At 39.4% G+C, this 23,045-nt stretch overlaps 1 protein-coding gene across 1 annotated transcript in view; it reads left to right on the top strand.

Annotated features, from left to right (window-relative positions):
* Egfl6 (EGF-like-domain, multiple 6) overlaps positions 1–23,045 on the top strand; it is a 46,205-nt gene that overhangs the window by 21,253 nt on the left and 1,907 nt on the right. The window contains exons 4-11 of the mRNA XM_013032103.1: positions 1,094–1,213; positions 3,883–4,002; positions 7,441–7,575; positions 10,031–10,153; positions 14,182–14,508; positions 16,186–16,266; positions 19,358–19,459; positions 20,981–21,246. Coding sequence (XP_012887557.1) covers positions 1,094–1,213; positions 3,883–4,002; positions 7,441–7,575; positions 10,031–10,153; positions 14,182–14,508; positions 16,186–16,266; positions 19,358–19,459; positions 20,981–21,246 — 1,274 coding nt within the window. The remainder of the gene's footprint in view (positions 1–1,093; positions 1,214–3,882; positions 4,003–7,440; positions 7,576–10,030; positions 10,154–14,181; positions 14,509–16,185; positions 16,267–19,357; positions 19,460–20,980; positions 21,247–23,045) is intronic.

Genomic DNA, 23,045 nt, shown 5'->3' on the forward strand with positions numbered 1-23,045 from the left:
AATTTGGAAAGCATTAAAGGCAGAAATATCTAAAATTGTATATTCAAGTAGTATACCCATAGAATTTTGTATATATCAAAAATCGCACACAACTTCTCAGGCCCTGCTGGTTCACACCTGTAATCCTAGTTACTCAGGAAACTAAGATCTGAGGACTGTGATTCAAAGCTAGTCCAGGACTCTATGAGCTCTTATAACCAATTAACCAACAAAAAGCCAGAAGTAAAGCTGTGGCTCAAATGGTAGAACACCAGCCTTGAGTGAAAAAGTAAAGCCAAAGTTCGAGGCCCAACCCCCAGTACCAGCATGCACATATGCACATGTGTGTGTGTGTGTGTGTGTGTGTGTGTGCGTGCACACACACTTAATAAATTGTCACAAATGATGTAACTCATATCCAGATCAAAACCAAAACCTTAGCAGTTTCCCCACCCAGAAAGACTTCCTGGTCCAAGTACTTCTACTCAATAAGAAAGCCATATCCTGGCCTCATTTGTCACAGATTGGCTGCAACTGCTTTTTAACTTTATATAAATGGAATAATACTGTGTTTGTATGTGTATATATATATATATATATATATATATATATATGTATGTATATAGTACACACATACCCAGCTTCTTCTACTACATATCATTCATTGTTACTTGTGGTTGTAATTTGTTCAATTTCATTGCTATGTAGGATTTTTTACATGAGTATGGAGCACATTTATCTACTCTTCTGTTGGATTGGTTCTAGTTTGGGGCTTATTATTATTTTTAGTGTATGTTCTTTTGGTATTTCTATTGGGTATATGTGCCCAGGACAGTAATTACTGGGTCATGGGTATGTTTATATCTAACTTCAGTAGATTATACTAATTTACCGGGGTACTCATACCAATTTCCATGCCCTCAATGTTGACTTTTTATGCTATGTACTCTACATCTTCACCAGGCCTTCAAAATAGAATCTCATGATTTGAGAGGAAGAAAGTGGTAGGATCCTAAGAATCCAATCCAGTTGTCCTTCTCAAGACCTAGTATTCTCCATCTGGAAGTTTCCCAATTTAATTAATGTTTCTCCATTTTCTAACTGCTCCCTGCAGATGTGAATGAATGTGGAGTCAAAGCCCGGCCATGCCAACATAGATGTGTGAATACACATGGCAGCTACAAATGCTTTTGCCTCAGCGGCTACATGCTCATGCCAGATGCCACATGCATGAGTAAGTTGTAACAGCCAGACCACTCATCACCAATACCTGAGGGTTGTCTTTTCCTGTTGGATGCATAGGAAAGTCTTGCTTGGGTTATTATTTTTTTAATCTGTAACATTGCCCCGGCCACAAGTATCTTTGCACAGTTACCCTTTTTAATTATGGTGAAATAGACTTGATATGAAACCCACCATTTAAACCACTTTAAAGTGGACCATTCAATGGCATTCAATACCTCCACAATGTGTACAAGCACCACTACCATCAAGTTCTAGAAGATTTTCATCACCCCAGAAAGAAAGCTTTCCCATTAGCAGTCACTTCCCACTCCCCCTCCTCACCGCCCTTGGCAGCTACTAATCTGCTTTGTGTCTCTATGGATTTGCTTCTTCTAGACACTTACTTTGTACAAAAAAATTTAAAGACTAACTAGGGGAAATAAATTGTGTTTTTCTATCTATCTCAATATAGGGAGGGGAGGATTGGATTTCATCATGAAAGTAAGCACAAGGAACAAAATGAACATTATTGTTTGAGGAAGGTGATAAATTTACATGCCATCTCGAGCCATCGATCCTACCCTCCAGCTACCTTTCTCACGCCCCTTGCCCCACTCCCAAAGCTTAGTGAGTCTGGTTGGAAATGCATTCTGACTCACATTCCTGAAAAGAAAAAGCCCTTCTGTGATAAAGAAAACCCTTGTCCTGTGGGAGGATGAGCATCCATACCCATTCATTTATTGAGAGGGGAGGCTTTGCAGGTTTAAGGTTGCAGCTGAAAGGCAAACCCATGCTCCCTGCCTGCCTTCCCTCCTCCCCCTTTCCCTCCTCATCTCTCTTTCCTCCATCCTGTAGCCCCCAACAAACACCAGCTGGCTTAGGCTAGCTTCCTATGATTGCAAGTCACACAGACTTGTCAGCCCATGCTGGGCTTTCCCAAGGTTAGATAATCTTCCCTAGTGTGTGGCTTGCTTCCCCTGGCTCCTCCTTGTCCAGTCACTCTTTGGCAAAAATGCCCCTGTACCACCAGCCACTTAGCTCCGCAATTAGCCGACAAGTCTAAGAGATAAAGCAGGTATCCACACTGTCTCTTTCAAATATTCTTATTTTTATAAACTAAACAGAAACCCACATGAAACAAATGCATAGCTTAATGAAGTCCTACAAGGCAAGTACTCTTGTAACTACAAGCAAAGAGAACTTTGCCAGAATCTTCTCTCTCCAGCCCTCTCCAAGAGAAATCACTGTCTAGGCTTTTAGAGTGATCACTTAAAAATTTTAGGAAGATATACACTAATGGATGTTTCTGGAACATTCCCTGAGAATTCAATCAGTGCCAGTTTTTTTAAGTATCTTTCCCCAAGTGGAAAGAATAGAATTGTGTCAAATTTTAAAATTAAGTTTCAAAGAGGATAACTAAGAAGAAAAGAAGAAACAAGTAATATAACCATCAGTAGGCATTTTTTACATTATTTAAGTTTCCATCCCAGTGCTTTATTTCTGCTTTTATGTATCTAGGAATAGACTATTAACCTGTAGAACTTACCCCACCCCCATCCTGAAGGCTGGTTTTTCCCACCTGTCTCCTTGTAGTGTCTTTTGTCCTTCTGAGTGATTGGCATGTTATGGGAAAGGAGAGACAGGTGGGGTTATGTATCAGGATCCCCTGTTCTCATCATTAAGCTGTGACTACAAGAGATGGCTGCTTCTTTGAGCCACTCTGCCTTTATGATTCACATATACTAGACCCCTGCTAAGAAAATACATTTTTGTGAGATACGTTATATCTAGCAACATCTGGCAGAAAAATCCAACCAAATTATTTCATTTCCTAAAAAAGCAGGAGGCAAGTAATTCCAGAGTAGCACAATAAGGATTCAGTCCTTTCTATCCTTGGAATGTTGATCTCATTCTCATGTTTGTTGCCTTACAGTAACAATAGGGCTACCTCCACTCCAGGTGTCACTGGTACATTACAGGCAAAACTAAGAGGACAATGGTGATGCTGGGAAATCAACAACTCTTTCACGTGGGTCCTTTTTGTCATTAAACATCTTTTCCATATGCTCAACTTTCCCCATTGCACTTTTCTTTACACTTCTTTGGCCCACTGAGTTACATGGTCATTGCTTCATTCAATGGAAGATGGAAGGAAGTAACTAACTTTCCAGCCTCCTCAATGGTGAGAGTATCAAAAGAAAAGGAGAATTCTTAATGGTTCTCAAACTGCTCATCAGCTATATACCAGATGTTATTCCTCAAATAACTCTCATTGCTACAAGATGGAAAGGCTTCTTGAATGGATTCTTTTATCCTAATTGGTAAGCTCTATCAGTAGCTACTTTCACCTTAGAGAGACTAGCCAAGTGTCTGCAGTGACTGAGTACACATAAAAGGGTAGAGACTGTCCGTAGGCTGTATAATGTTTCTATAGTCAAATTCAGTGTGCTTACCCACAAAACCGATCACAAGTGAGATTCAACCTAGGGGCCACCAAGTTCCCACCATGTCCAGATTCCCTTTGACTTTGTATCTGGATCTCAGACAATGAAACTTGTTCTATATAAGGTAATCCCATAGGTTACATTCAATGTCACAAAATTTGGAAATAAGATCTTAGTAACCCATTTTTTTTATCATCTTGGAACACAGGATAATAATCCTTATCATCTTTTGCAGACTCTAGGACATGTGCCAGGATAAACTGCCAGTATGGCTGTGAAGACACAGAAGAAGGGCCACGATGTCTATGTCCATCCCTGGGTCTCCGTCTTGCCCCAAATGGAAGAATCTGTCTAGGTAGAACAGCAAGGATCACCTCCATCATTCCTCCTCCTCCTCCTTTTCCTCCTTCTCTTCTTCCTCCTCCTTCTCCCTTGAATCCCCATCATTCACTTACCATAGTCAACTTACTGACTAAATATTGCAAACTCCTAAATGTGAAGATTTGTTCATTTTTTAAAATTTTAGTGATATCTTTATGAGGTTGTACAAATGAGGTTCCACTTAGCAAAGCAGTTTATGAATATGATGCCTCTTGATCAGTGTCACCCCCTTCAACATTCTCATCCTCCACTTCAACCCATACCTTCCCTTACTCTTCTTAATTTTTTGGTATAAACAATGAATTCTTTTTTGGGGGCAGGGGGTCCGGTTGTGGGGCCTGAACTCTGGGCCTGGGCACTGTCCCTCAGCTATTCAGCTCAAGGCTAGCACTCTACCACTTGAGCCACAACGCCACTTCCGGCTTTTTTCTTTCTGCTTATGTGGTGCTGAGGAATCGAACCCAGGGCCTCAGGCATGCAAGGCAAGCGCTCTACCACTGAGCCACCTTCCCAGCCCCAAACAATGAATTCTTGACTGCATTCTTCCCTCTTCGCTGCCCCCCCCTTCATTCATCTACTCCTCTCCCCTTAGCTCCACCCTGCCTCTTGCATGTACCTATTTCCTGGTGATGATTTTTTGGGGATTTGACTTAGTCTTTCTAAAAGATTATACTATTTGAGCTCTCCATAGAATCTATTAGACTTCTGTTAATTCATGTGTAACCATTTGCATACCACCCAATGTGTTCACTTATACATTTATATGTACATTATATGTACCACAAATGAAGGAAAGCATGCAACCTGTGTTTCTCTGGATCTGCCTTACATCACTTAATATATTTTTTCCAAGTCTTTCCATTTCCTCACAAATGGTATATATCGTTCTCTTTCTAATAGAGGAGTAAAATTAGATTGTGTGTACATGCTACGTTTTCTTGATCCAGTGAGGGGCGTCTGGACTGATTGTATATCTTAGCTATGGGGAATAGTGCTGCAATGAACATGATTTGTCTATTTCTTGTACAGTGTTTTTAGCTATTTGTGATATATATATATATATATATATATATATATATAATTTTTCTCAGTCATGGGGTTTGAACTCTGGGCCTGTACGCTATCCCTCAACTCTTCAGCTCAAGGCCAGCACTCTACCACTTAAGCCACAGTGCCACTTCCAGTTTTCTGGTGGTTAATTGGAGATAAGAGTCTCACACATTTTCTTGCTTGTGCTGGCTTTGAGCTGCAATCCTAAGATCTCAGCCTCCTAAGTAGCTAGGATTATAGGCATGAGCCACCAGCACCCGGCTAGATATACATTTTTATGTTCAAAAAAATTCCTGATTGTTTAATGCCATAGTAAGAAAAATGATAAAAGTATTTTTATTTTAGCACACTGACCTTGCATATTTTACTTCAATTGTCATCCAGTAGACACTTCACTACTCAATGAGTAAGGGCATAAGGGGCTATCAGACTTCATTTCAAAGTTCTAGTGAATATTTTCCTGGAAAAATGTGTTTACTTTTTTTCTGCATTTCATTAGTGAAAAGAACATATCTTACACCTTGTTTAAATTATCATGTAATGGATTTCACATTATTTGTAAACCGTGCTGTGAATTTTATAAACTAAGTGTTCCATAACTTATGATTGGAGAAAATGAGCAGATTAAATCAACCATATTAGAAACACATAATGCTTTCATTTGTTGCTGTGAATTTAATCAAACCCACAATGTAGAATTTTGGTCTCCTTGCTCTCCCTTGGATTTCTGTTATAGTTTAGGTGTGGGAGCCACCGCAAGTAGTTAACTTGGGAGGTAACCTCAGGAAACATTGTTTGAGGAATAGGTCGGGGGCCCAGGGAAAGGAAGGCAATGAGACTGGGTGAATTCAAGGAATAGGTTAAATGGACTATGGGAACCAATAGGAGACAAAGGAGGGACAGGGCCACCTCTGAGTGTTCCCGCTGAGGTGCTGGATAGCTCTCCACAAAGGCTGACCTTCATTGATAGAAGGCAGCAGTGGGCCAAAGAAGTATAAAGAAAAATACAATGGAGGAGGTACAGCATCTGGAAATATGTTACTTATTGATAAAAAGGACAAACATGAAAGAGTTGTTGATTTCCCAGCACCACATTGTCCTCTTAGTTTTGCCTGTAAAATACTAATGACACCTGGAGCTGAGGTAGCCATCTTGTCACTGTGAGGCCACCAAAGAAAGTCAGACTGGCCTAGGTAGGTGTTGGAGCAAGAAGGATATTTTTTTCAGTCAAGGTACTAGATGTTTATTTATCCTAAACATACATAATTTGATAGGCTTCATTTAATATGCTCAACCAACAAGGTCCTGAATCAATTAAACATTGTTAACGTTTATGTAAATTAACAGTATGTCTTCTCTTTGAGAGTAATCCAAGATTTAATTTGGTCTATGCAGTTTAGTACTGTTTAGTATGATATTTATACAACGAGGCTAAATCTTGGCAAAGCTGGATCCAAATTTCTGCCCACTTCTTTGGTTTGTTGGGTGCCCTTTAAATTGGAAGGAAATGATTATATGCATGAAAATAAACATGGGACGAGGATTTTTGTCCATCTAGGACTTATTTGTCATCTTACCATTGTGAGGGAAACAAGCCAGCAACAACTTGTGGGTTTAACCACAGGTTCAAAAGGACAACAAAACATCAGATTTCTGATTTGATGTCTGAATGTTAAAGCAAAGCCGGAGTCCTGCTGAGTTGATACGGATAGCTGCCAGCCCCACTTTCTGACATCACTCTCTTGGTAGAAAATGAACACAACTATTGTGCCCTAAAATAACACCATTAGACAATTTCACTTGACCTATGTTTCTGCATATATACAGTCACATTTCTGTAATTTGAGTCCTCATTACTGGAGTCTTGAAGGAAATTGCTGTTTAATTCTTATGTAAAATGCACATCATAAATGTCTGTGCATTTGTTTTGCTTAAAGTATAGTTGATTCCATTTTCGAAAATGGTGTTTGTTGTGTGATATAATGAGTAGCTGGGGAAATGTTTCTTTTTTTAGAATCCATATAATGCATAGGTGCTAATTATCCCACCCGCTACCTACCCCAGGTGATCTAGGTCCTAACATGAGAGCAGATATGAACTTACTTAAGTAATTCTTAAGTAATGACTTTACAGCAAGGTGATAACTCAAACAAAAATGATTGTGTGTGTGCCTGGTAGAGACCTAGGATACTTTCCAGAAGATGTGCTATTGGCATAAGAATCAATTTTCTAGACAAGAAAACCACACATGTACATGCTCACTACGTGTTGATGGAGGAGGAGGGGTTGCAAGAATGTGGGCATGTGGGTACTCAGGATACTTCTCTTGCTATTATTGACCCGTTCTGCGTTTCTACCCTAGATGTTGATGAATGTTCCTCTGGTAAAGCAGCATGCCCCCATAATCGAAGATGTGTGAATACATTTGGAAGCTACTATTGCAAATGCCACATTGGTTTTGAGCTGAAATATATCAGTGGTCGATATGACTGTGTAGGTAAGACTCAGTGTTACCTTTTCCTGTTTTCCTCTCTCCAGTAAGCCTGTAGACTTTCTCTAGAAATACTTTCATGCCAATTCAATCTGTTCATTGAATCATCTATTATACTGACTAGCCTAACAATTCAATAAAGGGTGAATTGTCCACCTTTCTGGCATTTCGGGGATTTCCAATGGCATCATTTATGAAACCAGGTCTATAAAGACTTAAAGCAATTGCCCCATAATTTCTATGGGATTTTTTTCTTTACAATATTGTTGTTTGAACTCAGGGCTTTTCTCTTTGAAAGTTGGTGTTCTACCACTTCATCCGTGCCCCATACCTTTTTAGCTTGCTTTTTTTTTTGCCAGTCATGGTGCCTGAACTCTGGGCCTGGGCACTGTCCCTCAGCTCTTCAGCTCAAGGCTAGTGCTCTACCACTTGAGCCACAGCACCACTTCCAGCTTTTTCTGCTTATGTGGTGCTGAGGAATCGAACCCAGGGCCTCATGCATGCAAGGCAAGTGCTCTACCACTGAGCCACCTTCCCAGCCCCTTTAGCTTGCTTTTTTAATAAGGTCTTGCATTTGTTCCTGGTTAATCCTCAACCATGAGCCTCCTATGTATGCTTCCTTTATAGCTGGAATGAGAGGACCCTTCCACACTAGATTTTATTGGTTGAGTTGGTATCATAGGGACTTTCTCCTTCATTACTGATTTCAAATCAATGAGATTTTTAATTGGTAGGATTTTGCTTATATTTTTGGTTCTATCTCAAACTGCACTCTAAAAATGGAAACAACACAGTGGTATTTATATCTGAGAAAGGAAGACTAACAATCTCATTAGTCCATTCATAACATCGTTCATCAAGGATCGCTTTAGGAAAAAAAAAACATGAAAGACATCAGCTGGGCGCCGGTGGCTCATACCTATAATCCTAGCTACTCAGGAGGTTGAGATCTGAGGATCGAGATTCAAAGCCAGCCCAGGCAGGAAAGTCCATGAGACTCTTCAATAAACCACCAGAAAACCAGAAGTGATGCTGTGGCTCAGGTGATAGAGTGCTAGCCTTGAGCTGAAGAGCTCAGGGATAGTGTCCAGGCCTAGAGTTCAAGCCCCACGACCAACAAAAAAAAATATGAAAGACATAAGGGTTCATACTCAGTCCTCTTTCCTCTTTTAGCCCTGTCATGGTTCAATTTCCAAATAAAATCTTTTCACATCCTGGTACCACTCAAGTTAGTGGCTTGATCTGTATAAAATCAAATATTTGATGCCTTGTTATTGGGGTTCCAAGTCTCAAAGAATATATGAGATAGTATATTTGGGGAAGCCTTGGATGCATCTCCATTGCCCTGGACATGCTGTCCTATAGTAAAGGGAAATTTGGGTTCCTTCTAGATTTCTAGTCACATAAACTTGTGTAACAAAGGTATGTGCATGACAAGAAAATCTAACAGTTGGAAAAAATACAATTTCTTTCAACCTTACACTCAGGGCTTCTCATAACATATTTTGTGTACTCATTTGGGGGGTAATACTCCATTACTGGGTTTTGAACCATGTTGGGAAATCTCCATGGCTCTTCCCCGAAATGTTCTCAAATGCAAAGCCCACCCTTGACAGGCTCATCAAACCTGTGTCTGCCATGAGCTTGGTCCCCACCCCTGCAGACCATTCAGCTGTGTAATCCAATCACTGTGTTACAGAGTGTCCCCCTGCTCACCGATCATCACAGGGAAATTCCCCAGGACGAGCTGTGCATCCACACTGAGAGCTTCACAAGGAAACCAATTTCCATGTTTGAAAAGTGATTAAGATTATCATCTGAGCTTCTCTTGTGACCCAATAGAAAACAATAAGCTATTTTTTGTCCTCATGTCTACAAATGGCATAGATCAAAAGTGGAAAGGAGAATAGAACAAATGAACCTCTGACTTAAGAGAGATTTAGCTAATTTTCCTCCTGTAAATCCAGCAAACGAGTTCAGACCAGCCTGACTCCTTCTTCTAAGCAGGCTGTGCACAAAATGTCCATGCGTATGAACTCAGATGATGTCAATGATTCCTGGCTGGTCTTGACTTTTTGTTCCTTTGGAGCTTCAAGCGCTTCCTAATATAGATTGTATTTTCTCATATTGTTATTTAGCTCTATATCACACAGATGAGTATGCTAAGACAAAAACCTAAACATGTTACAAATTTCAATGGCATTAATAACTAGGACATAAAATTGGTATGTGGGAGATGAGCTGCCTACATACTCCTCACATCTCAGGCAGGAGTCAGGCAAAGCCAAGACTCTAGGCCAGTAGGCCTGGATTTTTTGAACACCTCTCAATTCTCAGACAACAAATACTTGGTTTGTTATGGTGTTGAGTATTTGGCCTTGGAGTTGGTCAAGGATAAGAGATATTCTTTCAGCAAGTCCTATTACCATAAAGTTGTTCACTGGAATGTTCATGATTTTAGATATAAATGAATGTGCTGTGAATACCCATACGTGCAGTCTCCATGCCAATTGTCTCAATACCCAAGGATCCTTCAAGTGCAAATGCAAGCAAGGATATAAAGGCAATGGACTTCTATGTTCTGGTAAGTAGTATTTGGTCATGAGATTTTTGTTATTCCCAACAAAGCAGTCTCTCGGTACTTCCTTGTTCCCTCCCACCACTCTCCCTCCTGTTCCTCCTCTTCCTCTTCTTTTCTTCCTCTTCCTTCTCTTCTTACCCCAACCTATCTCCTCCCTCCCCTCCTTCTTTTCTTTCTAAGTGCAGTGTCTAAATTTAACTCTGCCTCAGCCCTGTGTTCTTTGCTAGATGACCACATTTACAATTCTCACTAAAGTTGTAGGCATAAAACTGAAAGAACATCAATGCATGTTTTTCCAATTACAACATTGTTTCATCAGGACTTTTTCCAGAATGCACAATAGAAACCAAGTAGGATGCACTGGATTCCCTGCTTTCTTACAAAGAATCCTATTGCTCTTGCTGATGAATGATTTAATGATCACAAGTTAAAACTATAAATTTAAAGCCAAGTGCTGGTAGCTCACACCTATAATCCTGGCTACTCGGGAGGCTGAGATCTGAGGATCTCCATTGAAAGCCAGCCCAGGCAGGAATATCTGTGAGGCTCTTATCTTCAACTAACCACCAGAAAACCGGAAGTGGTGCTGCTGTAGCTCAAGTGGTAGAGTGCTTGCCTTGAGCTGAAGAGCTCAAAGACAGTGCCCAGGCCCAGAGTTCAAGACCCATGATCGACAGGAAAAAAAACCTATAAATTTAATATGCAGATACAACTAAAAGATGTCACTGCTATTAACAATTACAACTTGGCCCTCTCAACACAAAAGACTTTATCCCATATGTGCTATGTCTGAAGAGATTTTTTTTAGAACATTTCTTTTTGGTGTACCCTTGAGAGGACCCCAGGCTTATAGAAAACTCACCATTATTTTTCTTCAGTACCAGTACTGGGGCATAAACTCATGGCTTGGGCACTGTCTCTTAGCTTTTTTGCTCAAAGCTGGCACTCTACCACTTGAACCATAGCTCAGATTTAGATTATCAAATGGAAATACAAGTCTCAGACGCTCCTGTCTGGGCTGGCTTTGAACCAAGTCCTTTGATCTCATCCTCCTAAGTAACTAAGATTATGGGTATGAGCCATCAGGACCTTCCCCTCACCCATTTTTATATTATCAAAAAGATGACACAACAATCAAGACTTTTTAAAATCATTACTTTAAGTAACTGTAAAAAATGGATTTCAACACTTCAGTTTATGAGTATATCTTGATCAATGTCACCCTTCCATTGTTCTCCCCATCTCTTCCAGCCCCACCCGTCCCCTAGAGTTAACTAGTTCCATTTTCACATATGCACATTAAGTAGGAAGACTTTACTCACCCACCCTTCCTCTGTCCATCTGTTAAGACATTTTAAAAGAAAATAATCATTTATTATATCAAATTCAAAACAGCAGTACCTAGATAAGGCCAAATGCAGTTATGTATATGCATTTTCATCTTCGCTCAGTTTTCTTTGTACATACTGAGGGAATGAAATTATTGACACTACAAAGGTTGTAATGTTTTGATTTTGTTTTTGTTTTCAACAAGAACATTTGAAACTTCAAAGCAAAAACTAAAAGCAGATGTTTAGGTTTGTTTGGAGTACACTGCAACCTACTCATTTATTAAAGGTCCTTAGTTTTATGTTACTGCTTACATGAAGGAAATTTACAAGGAATGGGTGTTTCCTTTTAATTATTCACACTGCATACTGTGAATGATTCAGAGATGCATACATAAAATTAGGTAGTGAGGCCTCCCATAAACACCTATATATAATCAGCACATTCTAAACAAAACTTAACAATACAACTTCTGGCAAAGAAGTTGAAAACAGGCCAAGCGAAGGTCAGGAAAATAAGTAGTGATGTATTACTTTTATTAGTGCTAGTTCATTTTGTGCCAAATACATATAAGCTGTCACAATGAGAAATAACTAAAATGTCTCATTGAAAAGAAGCATATTGTACTTATGTCCTACTAACTGTAGACTGATGTCAAAGTAAAAGCACTGTATAAAGAGCATATACATTTTCAAAGAACTTTCTTTCCCTTTTGATTACACAGAAAAGAAAAATGCAAACTACTCTTTATTTATTTTTAACTTTGGGAAAAAATTAAATTAGCCAAATGATGAAGAAGGAAGGAAGAGAAAAGATTAAAACATTGCCAAGAAAAATATTCTAATAAAATCCCACTCCAACCTCTATCCACAATATTCATTTTGGCATCAGAATTTAATTCCCTCTAAACTATATTTAAGTAGTGGATTTGAGTAAATTGACTCGGGAGTTATCAGACCCTTTCTTATGTAATGTTAGACTAGCTTCTCCCCAAAGAGTTTCTAGTAGGACAATGTATTTGATTTTAAGTATCAGTGCTATTAATTTTTAACCAATTACATTTTTACCATCATTTGGACATTCATCATTGTTATGAGAATATTCCTGGGAAAGGATATGTATCTTTGAATCATAAATCTCAAGGAATTTGAGCCAGTCTAGAGCAAAATGGCCTTAAGCCATAAAGCAGGAATAAACCTATCATGAAAATAGGAATTGAAAAATCAGTTGTTCATATACTTCACCCTCAAATTCTAGCTCAGCTCCTAGCTAGCTGAGTGACCCTGAGTAAGGCACTTTGCATTTCCAGGTACCTGATCTATAATATTGGGCTGAAAGCCTTATCAAATACCTCCTGAGACCTTCTACACTAGCCATTCAGTCCTCACTCCCACCCCAAGTCATTGATCCACATCAAAATAGGAAGAATTGATCTAGATAAATAGTGTGTGTGTGTGTGTGTGTGCGCGCACACACACACACACACGTGCGCGCGCACGCTGGTCCTGGGCTTGAAACTCAGGGCTTGGGCACTGACACTGAGCTTTTGTGCTCAAGGTTAGTGCTCTACCACTTGAGCCAAAACTCCACTTCTGGCTTCTTGGTTGTTAATTGGAGGTAAGAGTCTCATGGGTTCTTCTTCCTGGGCTAGCTAGAGGTATGTTTTTTAAAGCAACTTAATATTAATAAATAGCAAATGAAGCCAGGTACCAGTGACTCACATCTGTCATCCTAGCTATGTGGGAAACTGAAATTGGGAGAACTACAGTTTCAGGCCAGCTCAGGCAGAAAAGTCCATGAGGTGACTCCTCAATGTGAACAGCAAGATGTAGTAACATGTGATTATAATCCTAGCTACATTATAAACAGAAAACAAGAGGATCATGGTTCATACATATGTGCCTGGAAGAAAATGTGACCTTATCTCAAAAAAAGGTCTGGAGTAATGGCTCAGTGGGAGAGCATCTGCTTATCAAGCATGAGGCCCTGAGTTCAGATTCCAATACCACCAAAAATAAATAAATCGGAAATTAATATAAAAGTTAATATAGGAGACTCTTTTTTATAAATTGAATAAACAAAAACATTTTGTTTTCAGATAGTGGTTGACTGAGCTGAAAAAAATTTTAAGCAAAGAGAAGGGGAAAGGAAAATTAGATCCATATACACCAGTTTTACATTTCACAAAGGGATCATGACAGAAAATATTTATGGTTTAACTTGGTGGTAAAACAGTATATGAACATCAGATCTCTCTTCAGAAAAATAGAAATATCAGTAGACCCTGGAAAATCCACTTTATTTTTGGAATCTGTAGCCTAACTAGGTAGTACCAAGTTTTGTTTTGTTTTTTACTAAAATAGCTTCTGAAGCAAAATAAAATGTTTCCTGTAACAAAAGGTAAATAGGATAAATGCCATGACATTTTAACTGTTAAAAACCAGCGGCAAGGACAAAGGATGAACTAATGCAACAATGATACTCACTAGACACTATGTTGGAAATGAACTTTACAACTTGCGGGGGGAGGGGTAAACGGGAGAAAATGGGGAAAAGGGTGACAGCATTTAAAAAGAACTCAACCTCATATGAGTTGATTCTAGAAGCATTCACTTATTGCACTTTTAATACTTCCAAAATGGTCCATTGTTCAAGGGTGAGCTAATTATCAGCCAATCTGGATCTTCTCACCTGTGTTTCAGTTATCCCTGAAAAGTCTGTGAAGGAAAGCCGCAAAATACCTGGGCCCATCAAAGACAGAATCAAAAAGTTGCTTGCTCACAAAAACAGCATGAAAAAGAAGCTGAGAATCCAAACTGTCACCCCAGGACCCACTGGCACTCACCCCCCTAAGGTTAACTTGCAGTCCTTCAGTCCTGAAGAGAGTGTTGCCAGGAATGGTCACACTAATAGAGAAAAGCCAGGGAAGGAAGAGAGAATGAAAGAGGGGCTTGAGGAAGAGAAAACATTAGAGAAAGCCTTGAAGAATGATGTGGAGCAGGAACGAAGCCTTCGAGGAGATGTGTTTTGTAAGTATCACTCTTGTTATTTATACACTTAGCGAATAAATGAATTATGATCCTTCCTCACAAATGAAAGGAAAACCAGTTTCAGGCCTTAAAGAGAAATGCTGGGCCGGGTACCCATGGCTCGCACCAGTAATCCTAGCTACTCTGAAGGCTGAGATCCTACGATTGTGGTTCGAAGCCAGCCCAGGCAGGAAAGTCCATGCGACTCTTACCTCCAATTAACTGCCCCAAGAGCCAAGAACGGAGTGATGACTCAAGTGGGAGAGCACTAGCCTCAAGCAAAAAAAAAAAAAAGGAAAAAAGAAAAAAAGCTGTGAGATTGCACCCAGGCCCTGTGTTTAAGCCCAGAAGACTAGCACACAAACAGAGAGGGGGGAGGAGAGGGAGAAGGGAGAGGGGAGAAAGGAAGGGGAGGGAAGGGGAGGGAAGGGGAAGGGAGGGGAGGGGAGGGGAAGGGGAAGGGGAAGGAAAAAAGGGAAGGGGAAGGGTGAAGGGAAGGGAAGGCCCTTAAATCCTGAGAAGCAGAGCACTGTGTAAGGTATAGAGAGCTCTTTACACAGGTCTTAATCTGCTGCTCTGGGAAATGAAGAAAGTAAATTCTGTTCCCTTACCTTGGGACTTCCATCATGGCACATACCCACCAATGCAGGAAACCTGCTGTTCCTGTGGGCACAGTGGTCTACCAACCAAGCTCTCCCTCTAATGCACTCCTACCCCAAATTAGAGAGATCCTTACCACATAAGTCTGCCAAGCTACTTCTTGCTATGAAAAGGGAACTTCACAGTCATAGGGTTATGGTGATTAAAAGTCAAAATAGAAAGGCATAGGGGAAATGTTATAGTGGAGCTTAATTTTCTGCATAAACAAGCTAATTGCTATATATCTCTTTATAATGGGTGCAGTATAGAACTCTCCATAGGTCTCAGTCCCTCTTGGTCAGTTTCCATATTAACCCAGCCCAGATCCCCACACTGAACTTCTTCATGTTCTTCTTATTGGGTCTTCATTGATTACTCTATATTTTGCTTTGTCTGTTTTGGTTCTATGACTGGTGATCATATATATAAATGCCAGTTGTAACTGACCAAAAGATAAGTTAGAAATGAAACCACCTGTCTAAGAAATATCATACCAGTCACATTACCTCCTTACTAGTACAAATCTCAAGGAAGTATAACCACAAAACCTGGTGAGAAAAGATGGACTTAGTTCATTTAAAAAAACTTCTGGGGGAAAATGTTGTCTAGATGAGGACACTGTGAATGATTGGAAAATAGTGGGGGGAGGGACACTACTCCAATATATTCTGTCATTAGAATACATGATTATCTGGGCACCGGTGGCTCACACCTGTAATCCTAGCTTCGAAGGAGGATCTGAGGATTACAGTTTGAAGCCAGCCCAGGCATGAAAGTCTGTGAGACTCTTATCTCCAATTAACCACCTGAAAACTAGAACTGGGACTGTGGCTCAAAGTGGCAGAGCTCTAGCCTTTAGCAGAAGAGCTCGGGGATAGTGCTCAGGCCCTGAGTTCAAGCCCCATGGCCAACAAAAAAAAAATAGAATACATGATAAAAAAAAAAAACCTTCTTTTTGCAGTCATTGAATTCATTCTTTCTGAACATGTGTGGATTTGGTTCTCTTTTCTTCATAACTGATCAAGTGATCTTTTTCAGCCCCTAAGGTTAATGAAGAAGGTGACTTGGATCTGGTTCTGACCCAAAGAAAATCTCTAAATTCCAAACTGGAGCACAAAGGTAAACAATTCTTTCTCCTACGTATATATTCTCTCATATTGTCCATATTCATTTCTCCATAGGATGAGGTTTTTACTTTTAAATTACTGCTTCATTCATAAACTGTCAAGGGAAAAACCATTGTACCATGACATACAATACCAGCATTGAAAATAGTAGGTCCTGTGAGATTAATGTCAATAGTTACAAAATAAGTAAGGTTAGTTTCTTCCATTCTCACATGACTTGAGAGTAATAATTTCAGGCAGACTATATGTTGAAGATGGGAGAAATTTACTCATTTGTCTATATCCAGAATGTCTACAACCTGAAAATTCCCACCAAAATCATTTACTCTTACAATAGTAATGCTGAATAACAAACCACTACAAACTGGAATTGGCCCACAGCAATATTTATTGATTTTTTTGCTCGTGCGTTTATGGGCTGGTGAGGTAGGTCATTTGTGCTTGTGCTGACTTAGGATATGTACAGAATGAACATCTTGGATTTCAGTCTGGTTTAGGATTCAGGTTCGCTTCCATCACTTAGTGTCCATGGAATTTGGACAGATTGCTTATGAATTTTAGTTCTGAGGCTCTGATGATAGACTTTTTCTTAACTGAAAAGCTCACATGCACTTGGCTTCATCAGCTGGTACTCTGAGTTGAGCCTTGCCTTCAGCCCATCTTTTTGTTGGTTATTTTGGAGATGGACTCTCATGGCTTTTTCTCCCTGGACTGGCTTCAAACCACATCTCAGCTTCCTGAGTAGCTAGGATTACAGGCTTGAGACACGAGCAGCTGGCTATTAAATATGCATCTTGGTCTGCAAAGCAGCACCTAAGTCAGATATGTGAGCTACAAATTCATGTTTTAATATGTGAAAACCATAGGGGTGACAGAATGTTTGTGAAAATATTTAACAATTTGAAATGAGTCAAGAAAAAGATACTTATTCCCTCCTTGTATTCTTTTATTTCTTGACATATATAGCTGAAACTCCAAAATCAGAGCCAGAGGCTAGCTTTCATTTTAAATCAGAAGTATCTCCATCTTCTCACTCTTTCATACTGGTATTTTTTTTAATCTGCATCAGAAGTCAGCAAACTTTTATCCTGAAGGGCCAGATAATAAATACTTTAGGCTTTGTAGATCACATGATCTCTGGAGGAACTCCTCACCTCTGTCCTCATAGCTCAGAGGTAGCCCACATAGATATATAAATTTATGAACAGAGAGGGTTTCAATAAAACTATACAAAAATGGGCAGTAAGCCAGGATGTTCGTTTGGTGGCCTCAGCTCTACATAAAAGTAACCACAGGCACTGGTTCAAAATTTGTTCTAGTTGACTCCAACTATATTTCTCTCAACAAGGGAGTCATTCTAGCATGAAGAACCCAGAAACAATGTAGAAACTGGCATTGTCTCAGAATATTTGATCCAACCTACTGGTGGCAAATTTCTAACTGGAATGTCAGAATTATGAGGAAAATTTTGTTACTTTAGCTATTATTTGAGCTCATGAGATTTTAATTGATGGAAGTAACTGAGTAATATGAAGAGGACATACGTTAGATTCGTAAGTTAGATTTCCCAAGAGGTGGGAACACACAGGCCCCAGGGGGAACATCTACAATCAAGAGACAGAGACATAAGGCAGGGAAAAATGTAGGCCTCAGCCTTTCTATGAGAAGAAGCAAGGGAGGGCAGAGGAAAACACTTAGGATTGACTAACTGGAATGCTTACAAAGAGCTTTAAAGCACAAGAGCTGTCCTCAACTGTTTGGTACCTGACCCTGGAATGATTTATGGCAGGGGAAATACTGACTTGGTGGTCATGTTAGTCAATTGCCCATCAACATAACCAAATATTTGAGATTATCATCTGATAAGGATAAAAGATTTATTTGACTCCTGCTTTCAGAGGTTTTCAGCCTGTGGTTATTTAGGCGCACCGCTCTGGACCTGTGGCAAACAGAATATTACGGCAAAGTGTGTGGCAGAATATAACACTGCTAATTCTCCTAGTCAGAAAGCAGAAAGAGAAGAAAGGGCAGTTCCAGAATCCCCTTTCAAAGGCACACCCCCTAGTTACCTCACTTCCTTCCACTAGGCCCAATTTCCCAAGGCTTGTACTATGGGCCAGTAACACCACAGGCTGGCTACCACTTCTTGGTCATACAATCTTTAGAGAATAGTTCAGATGCCAACCATGACAACGCATGAGAATTAGATATATGGGGTGGTTGGCTTGTGTGTATGAGATATGACCCCAAGTAAGTTTCTTACCCTGGATAATTAGATCTGTAAGCACACTCCAGATGTGAAAACATCATAAAATACAGCAAAGGAAAAAAAACACATTTACACTCTTAAGTTAAAATGTTGATTAGTCATATTATATGTGAAATTTTGTATTGTACAAATAATCTAGAAAGTTCTGGCAAGATCTTTACTTATTTATTTGGGTAGAAGACAATTTATTTTTCTGGCCAGAATTTTATGAACAATTGATTGTATGCCCTGTTTTTCTTTGCTCATGCAGATCTTGCCTATTACTTGTTTTATTTTTTATTTTATTGTCCTTTTTTAAGATCACAACTAAATGTGTTGAGAATGTCTTCACAGGTTTAAGTAAAAATAGGGCAACCCTATGAGCAATTCAGTTTCCATGATCTGTACTCTTTGCAACTGAAAATATGACTTTGCCTTCCAAAGTTCCTAATGTTAGCTATTTTTCTGATGTTCTTGTGTGTGATGTCTGTATGTGTCTCCTAATGTTAGCTATTTTTCTGATGTTCTTGTGTGCGTGTGTGTGTGTGTGTGTGTGTGTGTGTGTGTGTGTGTGTGTTGGCCTTCAGAGCCTCAGTGCTGTCCCTGAGCTTCTTTTGCTCAAGGCTAGTAGTCTACCACTTCAGCCACAGTACCATTTCCTGTTTTCTAGTAGTTAATTGGGGATGAGTCTCATAGACTTTCCTGCCTGGATTGGCTTCAAACCATTGCCCTCAGATCTCAGCCTCCTGAGTAGCTGAGATTACAGATGTAAGCTACTAGCACCCTGGCTCTAATATACTGAATGGTTGTAAAAATGTGTCTTTTTTAAAATCAGATTTAAACATCTCAGTTGACTGCAGCTTTGATCATGGGGTCTGTGACTGGAAACAGGACAGAGAAGATGATTTTGACTGGAATCCTGCTGATCGAGATAATGGTATTTAGATTTAACTATTTCATGTTCTGTAATATGGCAAAGGTAAAAACAAAACAAAAACAAAAAGGCTTTCCACTGGTGGAGGGTTATTGATCCTCTCACTCCTTAGGTCAGGGTGGTTTGTCATCTTTGGAAATATTTAGACCTTCCACAGTTTTCCCAAATGGATGTCTCACTTGATCCAGCATATATTCTCTATCATAATCTCCCCTGAACCTACCTGACCCACCAAGTGCTGCTTCACCAACTTTTATATTTACCAACTCCTCTTCTGGGAGAGAAAGATGTAGGGAATCACATAAAGTTTTGAAGCATTGGGGGAAAGGCAGAAAGGTATTCTTCCTTTTCTCTTGTACACTAGCCATGTTTCTCTGTAGTTTTCTGTGTTTCTGGAAGAAAAACATCTTAAAAGAGATTGTTATCTCTAGCAATTATCTCTAGATTATTATCTCCAACCTTGATGTAGTCATCTCCTGCACTCATTTTTCAAAGCATTAAAAAATTACATCATGATAGTGTGAAGTCCATGACTTTAAATCCTGGCTTGAGCTTTCTCTTCTGTTACTGGAGGATTTCTTTCTTTTTTTGGGGGGAGGGTCCGGTCGTGGGGCCTGAACTCTGGGCCTGGGCGCTGTCCCTCAGCTCTTCAGCTCAAGGCTAGCGCTCTACCACTTGAGCCACAGCACCACTTCTGGCTTTTTTTCTTTTTGCTTATGTGGTGCTGAGGAATCGAACCCAGGGCCTCAGGCATGCAAGGCAAGCCCTCTACCACTGAGCCACCTTCCCAGCCCCTACTGGCAGATGTCTTGCCAGTCCTGACTTTGAATTTTTCTCATTGTCACCCCTAACCTGTGGATGACCTGCCCTTTCTACTGCCTAATTCAACGTTATTGATGAACACTAGCTTTCCTCCTTGAGAAGAGCATTTTGTCTTACACATGTCTTTTACAACCCATACTGAATTTCTGTCTTCTGTAGGATGACTATATAAGTAAGGACACCTGTTATACATCTGGGATACCAGTTCCTTACTAGTAAACTTATTTCCTTGGGAATATATAGTCTCTACCTTCAGCTAAAAGATCCTCCTTCTTGATACTTCCTTGAAACTAATTCCGCTTAGAGATTTTTTTTCTTTTAAACCTAATGTACAATCAGAAAATTTCAATATTTCCTAACAAGAATCCCTTTTGGAATTCGGGGTTAGATTTGAGAGGATTCATCACATTCCTGTGAGACTAACACTGAAGACCGAAGGCAAGGTTAACCTATCTACTATGACCAAGCTTGATGAATGTGGACACATTCCTCAGTTTCCTTCTCTATATAATGAAGGGTTGCAACTCTGTAATTCCAAAACTTCATTTTAGCATGAACATTTTTTTCAAATATTCAAAGTGATAATAAAGGACTTCAGCTTTCTCTGCGGGAGAGTGTTGTCCATTTCTATAGCTATTTTATATATTGTAGCCAACCCCTTTCCAATGGCTTCATTGACTGTACATTCTTGTTCTCTTAAAGCCGTTGGCTATTATATGGCAGTTCCAGCATTGGCCGGGCACAAGAAGGATGTCGGCCGATTGAAACTTCTCCTGCCAGGCCTGCAACCCCAAAGCAACTTCTGTTTACTCTTTGACTACCGGCTGGCTGGAAACAAAGTAGGGAAACTTCGAGTGTTTGTGAAAAACAGTAACAATGCCTTGGCATGGGAAGAAACCAAGAATGGGGATGAAAGATGGAAGACAGGAAAAATTCAGTTGTATCAAGGGATTGATACTACCAAAAGTGTAAGTGAAAAAGAAATGATTAAAGTAGCTATTTACATGTTTTAATAATTCACTGAACATTTACTGAAATGTCCATCTTCTAGGGATATAAAGAAAAATAAGATTTCCCCTATACTCACTAAGCTTGTACTCCAGAGTAAAGTGATTTTCCATTTACATTTCTTCGTTGTTTTTTTTCTTTTTATGCCAGTACTGGGGCTTGATCTCAGGGTCTAGGCACTGACCCTTGACTTTTCTGCTCAAGTTTGGCATTCTACCACTTGAGCCACAGCTCCACTTCCAGCTTTATGGTGGTTAATTGGAGATAAGAGTCTCACACTTTTCTGTCCAGGTTGATTTTGAACCACAATCCTTAGATTTCACCCTCCTGAATAGCTAAGATTCCTGGTCTTGTACATTCCTTAATATTTTTTAAAAAACCACTATTTTTCTTATTAGATTTTTTTGCCAGTCCTGAGGCTTGAACTCAAGGCCTGTACATTGTCTCTCAGTTTCTTTTTTCTCAAGGCCAGCATTTTACCACTTGAGCCACACACCATTTCTGGCTTTTTCTGTTTATGTGGTACTGAGGAATAGAACACAGGGCTTTATGCATGCTAGGCACGCACTCTACTACTAAGCCACATTCCCAGCCCTCTTATTAGTTTTATGTGCAGAATTTGGCACAGTAAATGACAACCAAAAGGTAGTTTTAAAATGCTTTTTTTAATGATCACAGCAAGGCTGTATTTTATTTCAGTCATTTTGAAAATTTTTGTGTAACTATTTATGAAGCAAAAAGAGATGGCAGTGAGTAATATAATGCCACTGTTGATTTTTAATCTGACTTCAAAATGCCAATTTTCTCTAAATTTGGAATTTATTATTTTTTAAAGTTTAGAAAAGCCAAAGAGAAATTCTTTCACTGTAAAAAGTAAAGATTCATAACCCCACCACAATAACCATTATATGAATGCTTTTGTGGTTTGCTTTCCATATGAATATATGTTTTAATCTATTTATAACCATAATTGGCATAGGTGATTGTCAAATTCCAGTTAGACAGAATATATGTATGAATGCTTTTAAGGAAGAGCAACATGTTCCAAATTAAATATTCTTTTCTCTCTAAAGCTTCTGGTCTAAAGTAACCTTAATCATTTTTGAGTCTGAATCATCAGGCTGTCCTCTAAATTTTGTAGAATTTACAAACTTCTTCCTTTTTTCTGGGAGATATACTTTTTTGTGAATGATATTGAATAGGTACTTCCTAAATTGTAGCTATTGTTATCTTTATAATTTTGCATTTTTAAGTATTTTGCTGGTTTTTATGGGTTTTTTATTGTGAAAATACTGTACAGAGGAGCTACAATTGCATGGGCAAGATAATGAGTACATTTCTTATCAAGCATTGTGGCCTTCTCCTTTGTTTCCCCTTCCCATCCCTTCCCATCCTCCCCCGTCCCCCACCCAAACCTCTCCCCCCTCACCCACAACAAAGTTGTAAAGTTTGTTTTCAACATAAGGACTTGTTCATCTCATTGTTGCAATGGGTCCACCTGTATCCCTATTTAAACTATTTGTTTTTTCCCCTTCCCCTCCACAAATTATACCAACATCAAATACAGTGAAAACAGGGGTTATACTGTGGGAGGGGGGGGGGACATACAAAGCAGCAAAGAAATAATCTTATAAATGTGTTAGAAACAATCGCATGAAAGAAAAAAAATTTGAATATATATCTTAGGGTTCATTTCCCTAACATCAACTTATCTGACCTTTTCTGCTTGACTCAGACATATACTAGATATTGCAAATAA

Source organism: Dipodomys ordii, unplaced genomic scaffold, assembly GCF_000151885.1.
Source record: "Dipodomys ordii isolate 6190 unplaced genomic scaffold, Dord_2.0 Scaffold150, whole genome shotgun sequence".
Taxonomy (NCBI): Eukaryota; Metazoa; Chordata; class Mammalia; order Rodentia; family Heteromyidae; genus Dipodomys; species Dipodomys ordii.